At 42.4% G+C, this 15,511-nt stretch overlaps 2 protein-coding genes across 3 annotated transcripts; one reads left to right on the top strand and one right to left on the bottom strand.

The window, feature by feature from the left end:
• The first annotated feature begins 374 nt into the window (after positions 1-374).
• On the top strand, positions 375-8,206 carry LOC100834961 (DExH-box ATP-dependent RNA helicase DExH10). Its single transcript, XM_003577733.3, has 17 exons — positions 375-527; positions 973-1,989; positions 2,650-2,964; positions 3,147-3,251; positions 3,355-3,423; positions 4,177-4,344; positions 4,422-4,493; positions 4,568-4,684; positions 5,215-5,436; positions 5,570-5,728; positions 6,009-6,098; positions 6,182-6,277; positions 6,349-6,502; positions 6,585-6,733; positions 6,814-6,909; positions 7,114-7,206; positions 7,711-8,206. The coding sequence occupies exons 2-17, from the start codon at positions 988-990 to the stop codon at positions 7,819-7,821; spliced, it is 3,018 nt and encodes a 1,005-aa protein (XP_003577781.1). The 5' UTR covers positions 375-527; positions 973-987; the 3' UTR covers positions 7,822-8,206.
• An 841-nt stretch (positions 8,207-9,047) lies between these two features.
• Positions 9,048-14,485, bottom strand: LOC100840159 (cleavage stimulating factor 64). Of its 2 annotated transcripts, none has more exons than XM_003577750.4 (10): positions 14,326-14,485; positions 13,686-13,764; positions 13,272-13,446; positions 12,210-12,243; positions 11,862-12,100; positions 11,697-11,774; positions 10,903-10,938; positions 10,445-10,816; positions 9,886-10,131; positions 9,048-9,701 (listed from the first exon to the last, which is right to left on the bottom strand). In XM_003577750.4, the coding sequence occupies exons 1-10, from the start codon at positions 14,366-14,368 to the stop codon at positions 9,570-9,572; spliced, it is 1,434 nt and encodes a 477-aa protein (XP_003577798.1). In that variant the 5' UTR covers positions 14,369-14,485; the 3' UTR covers positions 9,048-9,569. The 2 variants fall into 2 exon arrangements, with proteins under 2 accessions (XP_003577798.1, XP_010237891.1); XM_010239589.3 differs by having other exon boundaries at positions 10,445-10,819.
• Between the last annotated feature and the right edge of the window lie 1,026 nt (positions 14,486-15,511).

Genomic DNA, 15,511 nt, shown 5'->3' on the forward strand with positions numbered 1-15,511 from the left:
AAACCCAGTGAGGTTACGAGAGAAACAACAGAAGAAATATGAAGAATTTACGGAGAAAACAGCAAGGGTTTTTGCTAAACGGACCAAGGCCCTATTTGTTTGGGTTTTTGCTTCAGGTTTTGCTGCTTCCCTCCAGAAGCTGCAAGAAACATCTCCGGACGTGCTTCTTAGCTTCATGTGTAAACGGGAAAAGTGTTTTTTAAGAGATAGAAGCAGCAAAAGCTGAAACAGAATCCAAACAAACAGGGCCAAGCCCGACCTGGCTGGACTGGTGGGCCGTGCCCTGGCATGCCTCCCGCCTTAGTAGACCGGTACGGCCCGTTTGGCAGCGGAGCGGGCCGTTGCCCAGCCCAGCTAGGCAGCTATACACCCCTCCTTCTCGCTGCCGAGCGCCGCCCCAGTAGCCCCCTCGCTCCGTGGGCTCGTCTTCCTCCTCGCGCCAGCGCCGCCACCCCTCCCTCGCTCCCCATCCCGCGGCTGCCCCCTAGCTCGTCTTCCTCCTCGCGCGACCGCCGCCACCGCAGCAGGTTGGTCTCCCCTTCGACTCTCTTGCTCCCGACCGTTTCTCCTCCCGTCACCCCCACGAACGGATTCTGCCTTTTAGCTCCCCGTTTCATCTTCCCCAGTTCGTAACAGAGGCAAAAATCAAGCTAGGGCGGCCGCCCTACTGGGTCCTCCCGTGTGGTGTTGGTATCTTGCAAGTTGGCATGGTTTGTTGGGGACTTGCACCATTCTGGCCTGTTTGGAATGGGTGTCATTTTTTTTAGTTCAACGGTGAACTAAACCCTGGCCACGCGACAAGAATTGCATCCGTTCCGAACAGGGCCTGAGCGATAATTTTAGTCTACTGCGACCTCTCTGATCCATTCTGTATGAATATTTTTATGTTTTGTGTTCCTTTTTGGGGGGTGCAAGTAATGTTTGTGATGCTTTCCTGCCGTAGTTGGCTCATGTTTCTGATGTGGTGGGCAGGTCGGATTGAAGAAGATGGAAGAGGTGGAGAATTCCAGCAAGCGTAAAGCGTCCGAGCTGGATTTGGAGGACGATTCTGCCGCTGCTGCTGTTCCGGACGAGCAGCCGCCGCGGCCCGACTCGGCTGCCAAGCGCCCTAACCTCGCCCGGTCGTGCATCCATGAGGTCGCTGTCCCTACCGGCTACGATTTGTCCATGGATGAGGCTGTACATGGGACCCTTTCCAACCCTGCATTTAATGGGGAGATGGCCAAGACGTACCCATTTCAGCTCGACCCTTTCCAGAGTGTTTCGATCGCGTGCTTGGAGCGGAATGAATCTGTCTTGGTCTCAGCTCACACCTCCGCGGGGAAGACGGCCATCGCTGAGTACGCCATTGCAATGTCGTTCAGAGACAAGCAGAGGGTTATATACACCTCTCCGTTGAAGGCCCTGAGCAATCAGAAGTACAGGGAGCTTAGTCAGGAGTTTTCTGATGTCGGTTTGATGACCGGTGATGTCACGCTCCAGCCAAATGCTACTTGCCTGGTCATGACTACAGAAATCCTGAGGGCGATGCTTTATAGGGGCTCTGAGGTGATCAAGGAAGTCGGTTGGGTTATATTTGATGAGATCCACTACATGAAGGATCGTGAGAGAGGCGTTGTGTGGGAAGAGAGTATAGTTTTCCTGCCCACTGCAATCAAGATGGTCTTTCTTTCTGCTACTATGTCAAATGCAACAGAGTTTGCGGAGTGGATTTGCAACCTGCACAAGCAGCCTTGTCACGTGGTGTACACAGACTTCAGGCCGACACCGTTACAGCACTACGTATTCCCGATAGGCGGGTCTGGTCTCTATCTTGTAGTAGATGAAAATGGTCAGTTCAGGGAGGATAATTTTCTAAAGCTGCAAGACACATTTGCAAAGCAACCTAGTCAACAAGATGGTAGGAATGGTGGTGGACCTAAAGCCAGTGGTCGAATAGCAAAAGGTGGAAAGGCATCTGGAACTTCTGACATATACAGGATTGTCAAGGTAGGCAAACACTGGCATATTTTAGTGCAAGATCTATTCTTGCCATATTGTGCTTTCTGAAGTTACCAACAACAAACGGTTTATGCTTTCTTCAACATGTATGCATATTTTGTTTACAATAGTTAACATCTGCATGTGTTGATGGAATTTGAGTAGAGTTTGAATACAGTATGAGTAGAGTGACTATATGTATGTGCTTGTGCTAATTACTATTTGAGTATAATTTGTGATGCTATGCATACAAATGGATTTGTGCACCTGCTAAGATCATAATATCAAATCCTTTCTTCTCTAGGATGAGAAATTTTGAAGAAAAATAATTTAACTAAATGGAATGTTGTCCACTAAATCCATGATGGTTCAGTTTGTTAATATGTTTCTAATCAAATGAGAGATGTTATACTTAATTTGCTTCGAGTCTGATTATGTGTAGAATTGGATTACATGTAGAATTTGATTCCTTAATTGCTACTATTATGTTTTGATCATCTTGAAATATAGTTCTATTTTGTAATATTGTTCATTACTGGGTTAGAAGACCAGGCCACAGTTCACGCCTCACTAGTAGATATTCACTGTTCAGTGTTTTTGATGCCTTGTACTTCATTCAATTTCTTCCTGTAATATTCCTGTTTAATTTTGATGAACACTAATTTGCAGATGATTATGGAGCGCAAGTTTCAACCAGTCATAATTTTCAGCTTTAGTAGAAGAGAATGTGAACATCATGCTATGTCGATGTCAAAACTTGATTTCAACACGGAAGAAGAAAAGGATAACATCGAGCAGGTTTTCCGTAGTGCTATTTTCTGTTTAAGCGAGGAAGATAGAGGTTTGCCTGCTATAGAGTTGATGTTGCCTCTTCTTAAACGAGGTATTGCAGTACACCATTCAGGACTGCTTCCATTAATTAAGGAGCTGGTAGAACTGCTCTTCCAAGAAGGTCTTGTGAAAGCTCTCTTTGCTACTGAAACGGTGTGCCCTTTAACCTGATTTTCGCATTTTAACCTTGAACTACAATTTGGAGTTACATTTCTCAAAGGGTAGTTTTTGAAATTTGACTTGGAAAGCCAGATAATTATTTCTTTATAATTTCTGGAATACATCTTACACCTTTTGTATCAGCATTTGATTTATACATGATTATCTTTCCTCAGTTTGCCATGGGGCTGAACATGCCTGCAAAAACAGTTGTCTTCACTTCTGTTAAAAAATGGGATGGTGATAGTAACCGTTATATTGCTTCCGGAGAATATATTCAGGTAAATACTTTATATATGAAGTGCAAGTCATGCATGTATGTAGAGTTAGTAGGTGGAATAGAATGTAGAAGCCCTTTGTACTAAAATTTTGTATTCATCGTAGATGAGTGGAAGAGCTGGTCGACGTGGCAAGGATGAGCGTGGCATTTGTGTTATAATGATAGATGAGAAGGTAAGGCTGTGTAGTCTTCTGTAGTCTTCTGTTGTTTTTTTATATAGCATGGTGATCGTGCAAAGAGGTTTAGTTTGTCTATGTTGACTAAGTAAGCCTAATAGACTCATTTTAAAAGTACAATCCAGACTCTACAATTGTCTTCTTGGGTTGATTTAGGATAATGAAATGTGACACTGATTATTGCTTTATTTTTGTGTGATGCAAATGGTATTAACTTGAAGTCATGGTTCTAATTGCGCTAGATGTTTATCAGTGTTAATATTTAAATTATCACAGTTTCATCGGTTATAGGTATGCAATGACATGTATGACTAACTGAAGTCATTATGAGCTAAGATATGTTTCAGATTATTGAGCCTTTAAATTCAAAAGATACTTGAGCTGTTCTTAGTAGCTATTTTGAGAATTGTTTCATTCTGTTGAAGTTTTCCTCCCAAGAGATTTTGTTCCACATTCATGCTTGAATTTGCTTTTCACGTAAAGAACTTAGCTTTAAATGGTTCTTATGCAAACTTAATTTGTTCTTGAGTTCTTAGTAATTGTGTTAACATTCATTTTGTGATATTCAAGCTGCCCTCCATGATTTTGATTTGTTCCCTACTCCTGCTTGAATTTGCTTGGCATGTTAAGATTTACTTAATACACAATGGTTTTTATGCAACTTAGGTACACTGAGATTTTGTTGTATGCTCATGTGATTCCTTTAGTTTGACTTTTGGTCATTGGTCTCAACACAATGAAATTTTGCAGATGGAAATGAGTGTTATTAAAGATATGGTGTTAGGTAAACCAGCACCTCTTATCAGTACTTTCCGACTGAGCTATTACACTATTCTAAATTTACTGAGTCGCGCGGAGGGCCAATTTACTGCCGAGCATGTGATCCGGAATTCATTCCATCAGTTCCAATACGAAAAGGTTTCTTTCAGAATGTCTTATAAATGTTTCTGACATATCTTTGACACTGTTAAAGATTAGCGTCCCTTGTTTTTCAGGCATTACCAGAAGTGGTTCAGAAGATTACAAGGTTGGAAAATGAAGCTACTTTGCTGGACTCTTCTGGAGAGGTATGTTTTTTTATTGTAGTATCCTTTAGTGTGCTTCTTTTTTACTAACAAATTTAACACATTTTCCTGTACAGAATGATCTGGGTGAATATCACAAATTAGGGCTTGATATATCTGAACTTGAAAAGAAAATCATGTCTGAGATGATCAGACCAGAGAGAGCTTTGTTATATTTGGTTCCTGGAAGGCTGGTATGTAACTGTTTTTCATAGGTTCTGTTCTTGCTTGAGGATGATTACGTTCATCAGTCATCACCGTATTTGACTATTTGTGTGATAAGAGCATCTCCACTTGTCCTCCCTATATTTCATCCGGCGCATGGCCTTATGGGGAGGCGCCGGCGCAACAATTTGTTTGGGGTGGAACCGGCACCCAGCCGCACCCCCAAACATCGCTCCCCCAAATTTAGTTTGTCTCGCTGATAGTGGTGGCCCGTGCTGCTTTTCAGCTTCAGCCGGCGCCCCTGCTAGCCCCCCTGTGAGTAGGGAGTGGATTGGGGGCGCCAGCTAAATTCTTGTGCCACGCCGGCTACTTTTTGGATTTAGGGGAGTGGACTGGGTGGGTTTTTCAGCGCCGGCGCCCCCATTTAGCGTTTGGGGGGCCTTTAGGGGGGGCGGCTGGAGATGCTCTAAGAACAGCTATGTAGCAGGAATGCTGTATTTATTTCTGTTCAGTGTTCGTCATTTTCTCTTACTGCACTGAGCAATTTGCATCATGGCAGGTAAAAGTGAGGGATGGTTCAACAGACTGGGGATGGGGTGTGGTTGTAAATGTGGTGAAGAAACCTCCAGCATCTAGTACTCTCCCCCCAGCATTAAGTGCATCTCGTAGTAATAGCTATATAGTGGACACCTTGCTTCACTGTTCTTCTAGTTCAAGCGAGAATGGATCACGTTCAAAGCCATGCCCACCTCGCCCAGGGGAGAAGGGAGAAATGCATGTGGTGAGTTAAAGTTGATGAACAAAGGGGTTTTATTCTCGCGGCATATCTTTAGTTTTCTAGACTACCATTTGATGATGGTCATTTAAGGATGACCAGAAATCTTCTTTTGACTAATGTTGAGAGGACTTTGCAGGTGCCTGTACCATTACCGTTAGTATCTGGTCTAAGCAGCGTTAGAATCAACATTCCTCCTGATCTACGACCACCTGAAGCAAGACAAAATATACTTTTTGCAGTTCAAGAACTGGGAAAGCGTTATCCCCAAGGGCTTCCGAAGCTACATCCAATTACGGTGAAAAATCTTCTTACATAATGCCACTCTCTAGTTTTTGTTTTAGAGAGGCTGAAATTTCAAAAAAAAATAAAAAAAATAATTCAGGAACTAGTTCTACATGTACAGATCCCTTTATGATTGATGCTGCTCCTCCTTTTTGCATTTCTGCCTGTAATATTTAGTCGGTCCAGTTTCTCAGAGTAATCTTTTCCAGAAATATATCAGCAAGAATCCTAAAGCAATCTTTTGAAATCCTGCAGTCATTTTGATTCTGATATAATCTGATTATAATTACTAGGACATGGGTATTGAAGAACCTGAATTAGTTGACTTGGTTCATAAACTTGAGGATCTCGAGCAGAAACTATGTTCTCATCCACTTCATAAGGTATGCTTTGTTTTCCCCTTTAGACAAATGTCCAATCCCTGTTCTATTTAACCGATTTATTTTGTGCTATTTTGGTGTCACAGTCTGATCAAAATGAGCAGCAACTATCATGGTACCAAAGAAAAGCTGAGCTAAATCATGAAATTCAACAACTGAAGTCAAAGATGCGTGATTCACAGGTTAGCTGAATTTTTGCATGGTAGGTCCCTTTTAGTCTGTCAAATGTGCTCTTACACTCTCCTCTGTTCAGCTACAAAAATTTAGGGATGAACTTAAGAACCGGTCTCGCGTTCTCAAGATGCTTGGTCACATTGACGGGGATGGTGTTCTTCAGTTAAAGGGACGTGCTGCCTGTTTAATAGACACAGGGGATGAGCTGCTTATCACTGAACTTATGTTTAATGGTACCTGTTGATATGATTTTCCGTGCTCACTTTTTTTTTGTTTACTTTATATTCAATTGCATTAATGCATTTATGTGACTAGGTACATTTAATGATCTTGATCATCATCAAGTTGCTTCAGTTGTTAGCTGCTTTGTACCATGTGAGAAGTCAAATGAGCAAATACGCCTGAGAAATGAGCTGTCTAAGCCAATGATGCAACTGCAGGAGGCTGCAAGAAAAATAGCTGAGGTGCATACTTGTTTTATCATCACTATTTTGCCGTTTCTCTGTATTTGATTGGGATCTCTGATTTCTCATTCTTGAGTTAGGTACAACGAGAATGCAAATTGGACGTAAATGTGGAGGAGTACGTTGAATCAACTTGTAAACCCTACCTGATGGACGTCATATACTGCTGGTCAAAGGTTGGTCAGCAGTAGCAATTCCTGAATCCTGATATTCAAGATCTTTTTTTCTGTCCCTTTCGGACATTTTCCCAGCATCGATACATCTTATTTTGAATTATGGGTTCTTATAATCTATAAACGCCCATCAGATGCACTTATAAATATATATTGGTACTGCTGCTGTTTAGTATGTCAATTCCGAATTTATTTATTTTCTCACAGGGCGCCACCTTTGGAGAAGTGATAGAAATGACTGACATTTTTGAAGGAAGCATCATAAGGCTTGTGAGGAGACTGGATGAATTTCTGAATCAGGTAGACTATCTGTATTTATTTTTAAACCTATTCCAGCTGGTTTTTCCCACCACTAGTACCTAATCACTAGGGCAACCAGAATGTGATGTCTGCCTTTGATTATCCCCTTTGCTCAATGTTGCGAATCAAAAAGGGACAATGCTTCTAGATAAATGTCCGTTAAAGTGTCAAGGAACATTATCTCTCAGTGTGACATAACTAAATATGGCGAACTAGATGAAGTCTAGTTCTAGTGTCAACAACAATTCATGGCCCAACTTCACTTGTTTTACTGCCTGATTTCGTAACTTGCTTGGCAGTGTAAATAAGTGTAACTTGTTCAATAATCTCTAGTTCATTTAATCTCTAGAAAGCACATTGTGATTGGCATCCCCTTTGTTCTATGCCTGTTCCCGCATGCCAACCGCTTATTTTTCCTGTCTCCCAAGTGCATACATAGTCCATAAAATTAAATCCATCTGGCTTCCTTTTCTGACCAAGCTAATTCTGTGGATCTGTTGCCAGCTAAAAGCTGCCGCTGAAGCTGTTGGGGAGGTCAACCTTGAGAACAAGTTTGGATCGGCGAGCGAGAGCTTACGCCGGGGTATCATGTTTGCCAACTCGTTGTATCTCTGACGAATGGAGCTCCTCCAGCAGTTGTACTACCATATATGTTAGCAAACCAAACGTAGTTCTCATTTTTTGCCTTATGGCATGGCATCGAAATGTAACCCTTATCTATCAGAATGTAGGGTGTAGCCTTGTACCCTGTTAACCCCCTAGGCATCAACTGTTCCACCAGAAGACTGGAAGCCATCTGTGCTATGCACCAGCTTATCTATGTCCAATACATGTATACATCAGGTGGTGCTAGCATTTTTGTAATCGGCCCAAAATGGCACGAAAGTTCTATTACGCCTGCCTCATTTTAGAGATCATTCAGGTTCATATAAGATGATGTGATTCGGAGGGCTTGGATAGTTGGATGTGCTGTTATGATGTTATCAGGCAGTTCTCTTTACTTTGCCACGGCATCTTTTGACGGGATCTAGTTAGGCATGATATAGCAAGCAGCTAAATTTATTTTGCTTTCAATACAAAGATACCTGATTCTAGACGGTTTATCTTGTTACGAGGAACGGTTGTGTGTAATCTTACACGGAGGCGTTGTGTGTGATCTTACATGGTTACTTCCTAGTTCCTACTAGGTTGTATCTAAAGTCTTTTCTTGCAATGGAAAAATACGCAAATCTTCAATGTAAGAGCAATTTTTTGTGTTATCACAGCAGCTTATATGTTACTCCCTCCGTTTCATAATTTTTGTTGAAATATTACATGTATCTAGATATTTTTTAGGAATAGATACATCCATTTTTCGACAACTTTTAGACAAGAACGATGGAACGGAGGGAATACAATCTATATTGCTATATCACCAATTGCATTTAGCTCTAGTACGCTCTTTATTTTAATTTTTACAAAAGAAATACAATATGTGAAATTTCCCAAAAATAATGGAAAACGAAACACAATCTGAATTTTCGTGGATTCAGTGTATTTCCACATTGATTTATTTAATTCTTCAATTTGAGGTGCACTTTTAGAAACAAAAAACAAAGAGGTACATAATTTTTTTTTCTATGGAAATTTGCAGATTCATAGTGCGTCTTCGCATGTGTGCACAGTTTCTGGTTCCTTTTTTTCATTTACAGTGCACCTTTTGCAAACTTTCAGAATAAAGAGCTAAACATCTACCCCCTTGCCTGGCCATGGATTTTATCACCCAATTTTCACCCGTTTGCAAGTTTTGTGCTATGAGTAGAGAACTTTAAAGCAGTCAACAGAATATACTAAAACCACCAGTGGTGTAACAAATTTGTAATTCATCTTGCAAAACATCATATACATTCTGCAATAGTGTTCGGAGCCTGAAATAAATTCAAATAAGAACATCTGATGCTACAAATCACACGGGAACAGAAACACGCTTCCCTTCTCTTTGATACAGATTATTCTTTTCTAAAATGTTACAGAGCTGATGGACAATCATCGCTTTTCTTCACAGCATCTTTACTACTCCCTCCGTCCAACAAAAGATGTCTCAAGTTTGTGACTTAGTGTATAGATGCATTCAAATTTGATGAAAGTTGAGACATCCTTTGTTGGACGGAGGGAGTAGTACATTCTTATCTTCAACTTTACAAAGAATGCCATATAAATAATCAGGAGCAAAACTGATGACCCATGGATGCCAACAAAGTTGAGAAGTTACATGTGTAGCTAGATGAATCGAGGATTGTGTCCAGTTTCGCCACTTCTTGGCTTCTTGCGATGCTGTCCATGTACGGTTAACTAAGAATTTTGGTGTGCCTAGTCAGCTGGTTCTATTTACCAGCTGATAGCATCTTCTGAAGCTGGATCACCTGCTGCTGCTGCTCAATTGGCAGCGAACTCAGCTGCTCAGGTGTCAGTTGCAAGACTTGCTGCAGAAGAACTGATTCGTCGTCGGGCGTGAGCTGTAGCAGAGTGAGAATTAGAATTGTGATCACACGGAAATTTTAGGTCCAGAAACCTTGTGTGCCAGTACATTCAATTCCACCAGATGACGCTAAGTGTTTAGATAGTCAAAAAATTTGGATGCTTACCCAGCATCCAAGAAACAGAAAACCTGTAAACTGAATTAAACATCAAGGGGATTACCTGAGGCGCTTCGTTCTCTGGTTGCTGAAAGTTAACAGCACCAGAACTGCAGCTCCCTGATGGCCCACAAGGGACCACTACCTGTGATGGAGCGGGATAAACAGCAGCATTATTGTTTACATTTCCAGAAGCTGATGTTCCATCCTCCAATTTCCGTAATTTTGAAGGATGAGCTAACTCTGCCTGATAACTAGTTCGATCAGGCAATCTAATTTCCTTCATGGGTATCTCAGGCGCAGCAGCAACCTGCAACGTGACACTAAGTTAGCCAGTGTGGAAGTGTAAAAAAAAAGTTGTTCTGCATGAACAGTAAAGTTAAAAGCGCATCTTGTCTATACACTTCAGTTAATCTATGGGCATAAGAAAATATAGATGCATGGTTAATAACTGTACAGTTTGGTGGTTCAAGTACATAGTCTACGGGAGTTCCATATATTAGAAGGCCTGATTAAGATAGTGCCAAAAAATAGAAGACCTGATTAAGACGATTCATCAGTCATCACAAACTTTGGCTTGCTACTTATGAATGAAAATAAGCTCCTTATATACGAAGAAATACCTGGGAGAGATGAGGATTGGTCAAAGGTAGTTGCTGTACATTAGTTGGCATAACTTGTGGTCTAGGGTGCTGTGGCAAAAATGGAGGCTGGACTTGCGATATCAAGCCTCCTGAGGTTGCAAGGGGTTGAGTAGGAACACTGGAAGAGGTGCTAAAGGGTTGAGACGAAAGCTGATACTGGTGTCCATGCGGAAATATTTTGATTGGAGGCTGAGACGAATGCTGATACTGAGGAAAATTATGCAGTGGTGCAGTTGGTTCCTGTTTTGGAACAACTGGTATCACAGCATCTGGTTGCGGAAATGATTCATTGAGGTGAGCAGAAGATTGTGTCAATGAGCTAGAGAGTTGTTGGTTCTTCGCCATCTGCATCTGCTATTTCAGAATACCTAGATTAGTATATTGCAGAATCCAAGAAGACATCAGGTGCATCAAGCTCAAAAGAAACAAGAATATACCATCTGAGGTGTCACCATCCCGAGCATTATTTGTGCCTGCATTGCAACAAGGAAAAAGTTATGAGGTTTTAATCTTCCATTCTATGCTAGAATCACAATTGAGCAATGAACAAGAGAATTTCAAAACAAGCTCTTTCATCGCATCGTTGTAGATTAGCAAAAATGAAATGGTAGTTGGTTAAACTTATATTGAAAAGGGTGAATGAAATGTCTAACAACAAACAGCACAATAAAAAATAAACATTTGTCAACCCTGAACTCTAAAGCCATTGAAATGAAACTTTGAACTATTGAAGCCGCCCACTTTTCCCCTCGAGCGGTTTCATGAGTAATTTTGTCTGACATGGATGCCTACTGTCATGTCACTCCATGCCATCATTTTTTTAACCTGTTTCTACAAATTCTCTTCCATTCTCTAGTAATCTTTTGCGCATGTTTTTATTCAGATAATGAGGATGTTTTAGATAGTGTGTTGTGTTGTGTTTCTCTGTCATGGCATTGAAATGCCAGTGACATGGAGGACACATCGCATCCACGACACCCAAAACCACTTATGAAACCCCAGAGGGTCAAAAGTGAACTATTTCAATAGTTTGAGGTTGCAATTCAAACGTTTTTACAGTCTAGGGTTGAAAAGTGGACCTTGTCCCTAAAATATAGGCAACTTTGTTTAAAAGAACTCATATGAATTCGACAACCTACAGAATACTCTAGTATAGAACCAAGTACACAAATAACAAGAACAAAGAATAAGTAATTGATTGATTGCATGATCACTATCAGCAAAAGCTAACCTGAAATAGGGCCTTTGGAAGCTGTGGAATTCCTTGCAGGAGTGCTTTGGCACGGTCCTTATTTTGAGTAGTTAGGGTCTGTCACAAAGGAGGCATCAACAAACTAAAATTAGCCATGGGTAATTTATTATCTTCAGGGCATTGATATTGAGACTTCAAGTTAACCTTCAACTCAGACATGAATTCATACAACTGATGTCTTGACATCCTGGCCAGGTAGTGGGTAAGAGGGTCGTTTCCAAGTCCATATTGGACAGGTAAACCATTTTGCACATTTGCAGTTTGAGCTGCACCAAGAACACCAGCCATCACAGATGCAGCATGTATTGCTGGTGGAAGACCAACAGGCTGATGAAGGCTGGTGTCTCCTACAACGGGAGTCGCAGTTGGCTGTTTCGGAGCATCTACAGGAGGAGTCCATCAAGACATCAATGTTAGCATGCAATGGCATAAAATCACATTTGAAGTTTAATGTATACACATAAACTACATGATCAAGAAATTGCAACCAACCAACACAAGATGCCATTCCTGGTCCTCCACGACCCTGCAATGCATAAACATATGAAGAATAAGTCAAAAGGCTTTTATTGAGAAATTTGATTGGTTGAGATTCCGTAATGTGCAAGCATCAAATAAGAATGATCGCACTAACTCCATTTCCATGCTGAAGCTACTTAATTCTAATAAGTAAAGTTAGAACATCTAGTGTCCTTCATGTAGTTACATAATGCAAGAGTATTTCACTATGATCTCTGGAGAATTTAGATAAAAATTAGAATCCCTGTGTAAATAACTGTATGAACCAATCAACTGCATCCAGTTGCAAAACTTTGATACATGTATTCTTTTCTTGTGGATGCACTCGACACCTTGGCAACAAAAACTGGCACGTACATATCAGCATCAGTGACTGCTGCAGGTAGCAGAAAATGGTGTAGCAATTATTTTAAGAGAAGAGGGAATCTGATGGTAACCCAAAACAGAACTGTAAGCACTTACACACACACACAGACACATAATAGTGCAATTGGATCATTTCAGAAATCAATTCACTAATAATTCCAGCCCGTTTGCTGGCGCTCATCACAAACTCATCACAAAAGACATAACTACAAATGCATTGGCCAAGCATAATTCTTCTACAAGACAATCCTTCTCGGCTATTTGCAGAGAACCTCACATGTTCAGTACAATTCTGGTGAATATCTCTCAATCCATGATATATGCTTTTGTTAAGACATCAGCTTTGGAACTTCACTATTGTAAAACAAGTAAAACTGAGACAGCAGAGATACTTTTGGAACCGCGATACCAAAAATGATAAGCCATACCAGAAAGATAATTTCACAAGGTAATTTGGCATAAAGAGCATGTGTGCATATGTACAGCTTCCTAGCTGTACATACAAACACATGCCGTGCAAGAAAGTGAAACAGGATACACGGGATGGTTGGAGAAAATACTACTATTATAATTCATGGGAACCAAAACCATACAAGCTTTCATCTTAACATAGGACTTGCAAGGTGAGAAATAAGGTTCTTCTACAGTAATGAACTGAGGATCTTCCACCTTTTCTCTATTTCTGTCAGTGTTCCTCCCATTTTCAGCAAAATCAACACGTAACTGACGGCCATTAACTTCATAACCCTGAAGGTTCCGACGTGCACTTAGAGCAGTCTCCTCATCCTTGTACTCGCAAAACCCATAACCCTTCGGCTTCCCAGTTTCTTTGTCAACAACCAGCCTGCAACCAATTTTGAGAAGTCAGTATTCAGCAAAGTCATAGCCCAACAGCGCACATACATGTATCTTTGGGTTTTCCGTGGAAAATAACTCATAACTAGTTTTATTCCAAATGTCGGTAACAGTCCAAGAAACATTTCTATCTAAATCCAAAATCATGTATTAGCACAATCTTTGATAGCTTAACAAGCTATAGCGCCACACACAAAACTTGTAGGGTTTGCACGATTTCAACTAAACCTGAAGGAGACCACGGGGCCGACTTCCTCGCATATCTGCACGAGCTGCTCCTCCGTCGCATCGTAAGGTATGTTCCCAACTGCAACCAAATTCAAGCAGGCAACACCCGCGTCAATCAAACTCAACGAACCTACTAAGCCAACACAAATTCAAGCAGGCAACACCCGAGTCGCACGATTCGGAACTTCAAAGTAACCCACGGAAAGCAGACACCTTTCTCTGGGGAACCGGAAGGCGCGACGAATGCGAAGCATGAAAAAAAGAGGCAAACCCTAGAACAGTAATGCCAAAACTAGAAAATAAAATTCAGCCCCAAATCCAGCGGCGGAGCCAGCTAAAACGCGCTTCCTTCCGTCCGTCGAAAATCTCACTGCCCGCGCCAACCCGGAGCTAAACCCGGGACGAATAGAGGGGGCAACAACCGGACAAGCAACATCAGCAGCGATTGGGGGCCCCCAAAATCGACGGAGAGGAGCCGGGTTTGCTCGCGCATCCCGCGCAAGACCAATACATCTCCCGAATTTCGCGGCGAGAGCTTCCGAGTTCCGAGCCTCCGGATCGAACGGCGAGCTGGGGGGTGAGGAGGGGGGGGCGGGTTCGTGTGGGAGAGGGAGAGAGAACGGAGGGAGTGGGCGCGTACCGAAGACGCAGCGGTTCTGGGGGCCGGCGGGGGCGGCGGCCATGCTCAGCAGAGGTCGCCGGCGGCGGCAAGGGGCGGCATCGGCGCGCGGCTGCCTGCTGCTTTGCTAATGCGGGGCGATTTCAGGCAAGCCTGGTCTGGTGCTCTGGTCTGGTGCTCTGGATGTGTTTGCGCGGCGCTCCATCGCTTTATAAAGAGTAAAATGCACCCGAAATCTCTGCTCTATCGCGAAGGCAGTACCTAATCTTTGAAAATTCACGTTTAGATTTTCATTGTTTTAAGTGGTTCATCACAGGTCCCTCGCCTGTATGCGCAGCTCCGGCCGCATGACGTGGCTGCCACCTAGGCTTTGGGCCCACATGTCAAGCGACGACATGGCATTGCAATCTTACAGAAAACCTCCCCACATATTCTCCTCTCATTTTGCGACCATCTGGAATCTCCAATGCGGCAGCTGTTGCTGGTGGCGGTGCCATAGCTCCTGCCCTCCTTCCTCTCTTCATCGTCGATGAAGTCCTGGCGCAGGCAGTTAGGGTTGGCGGCGGTTGGCACAGGCAGAGGAGAGGATGCGGGAGAGAACTGGAGAACGGATGGGTGGACCACGAAATGCAATAGACTTACACGCGGGGGTTTTTCTATAAGATTGCAGCGCCACGTTGTCGCCTGACGTGTGGGCCCAAAGCCTAGGTGGCAGCCACGTCGTGCGGGACGGAGCTGCGCATACAGGTGAGGGACCTGGGATGAATCACTTAACAAACAATGAGAACCTAAACGTGCATTTTCAAAGATTAGGGACATATTCGACACCTTCGCGTAAGAATAGGGACCTTGGATGCATTTTACTCCTTTATAAATAAGGAGCAAAGGGAGAGGGAGACTTGTTCGTTTCGTTTTGAGAGGTTTCGCTTGTTTTTTATGAAGAAACTAAAATGGAGGCATTCTTCTTTTGGGAAAATAGAATACATACTTGGTGCACTGGCACTTTGGCAGGTGGCAATGGAGTTTGGGCACTGCTTTGGCATGATATATGAGAGACTATGGGAAGGTTTTTTTCTGTCCCCGGGTATACATCATCTTAAAGATGTTGCATCTCTTGATGTACTATATTCCGCTCGTTCCTAAATATAAGTTGTCATGTCGCCTAAGTCAAAAAAATTAGAATCTTATCAAATTTATAGAGAGAAAA

This window comes from Brachypodium distachyon, chromosome 4 (assembly GCF_000005505.3).
Source record: "Brachypodium distachyon strain Bd21 chromosome 4, Brachypodium_distachyon_v3.0, whole genome shotgun sequence".
Taxonomy (NCBI): Eukaryota; Viridiplantae; Streptophyta; class Magnoliopsida; order Poales; family Poaceae; genus Brachypodium; species Brachypodium distachyon.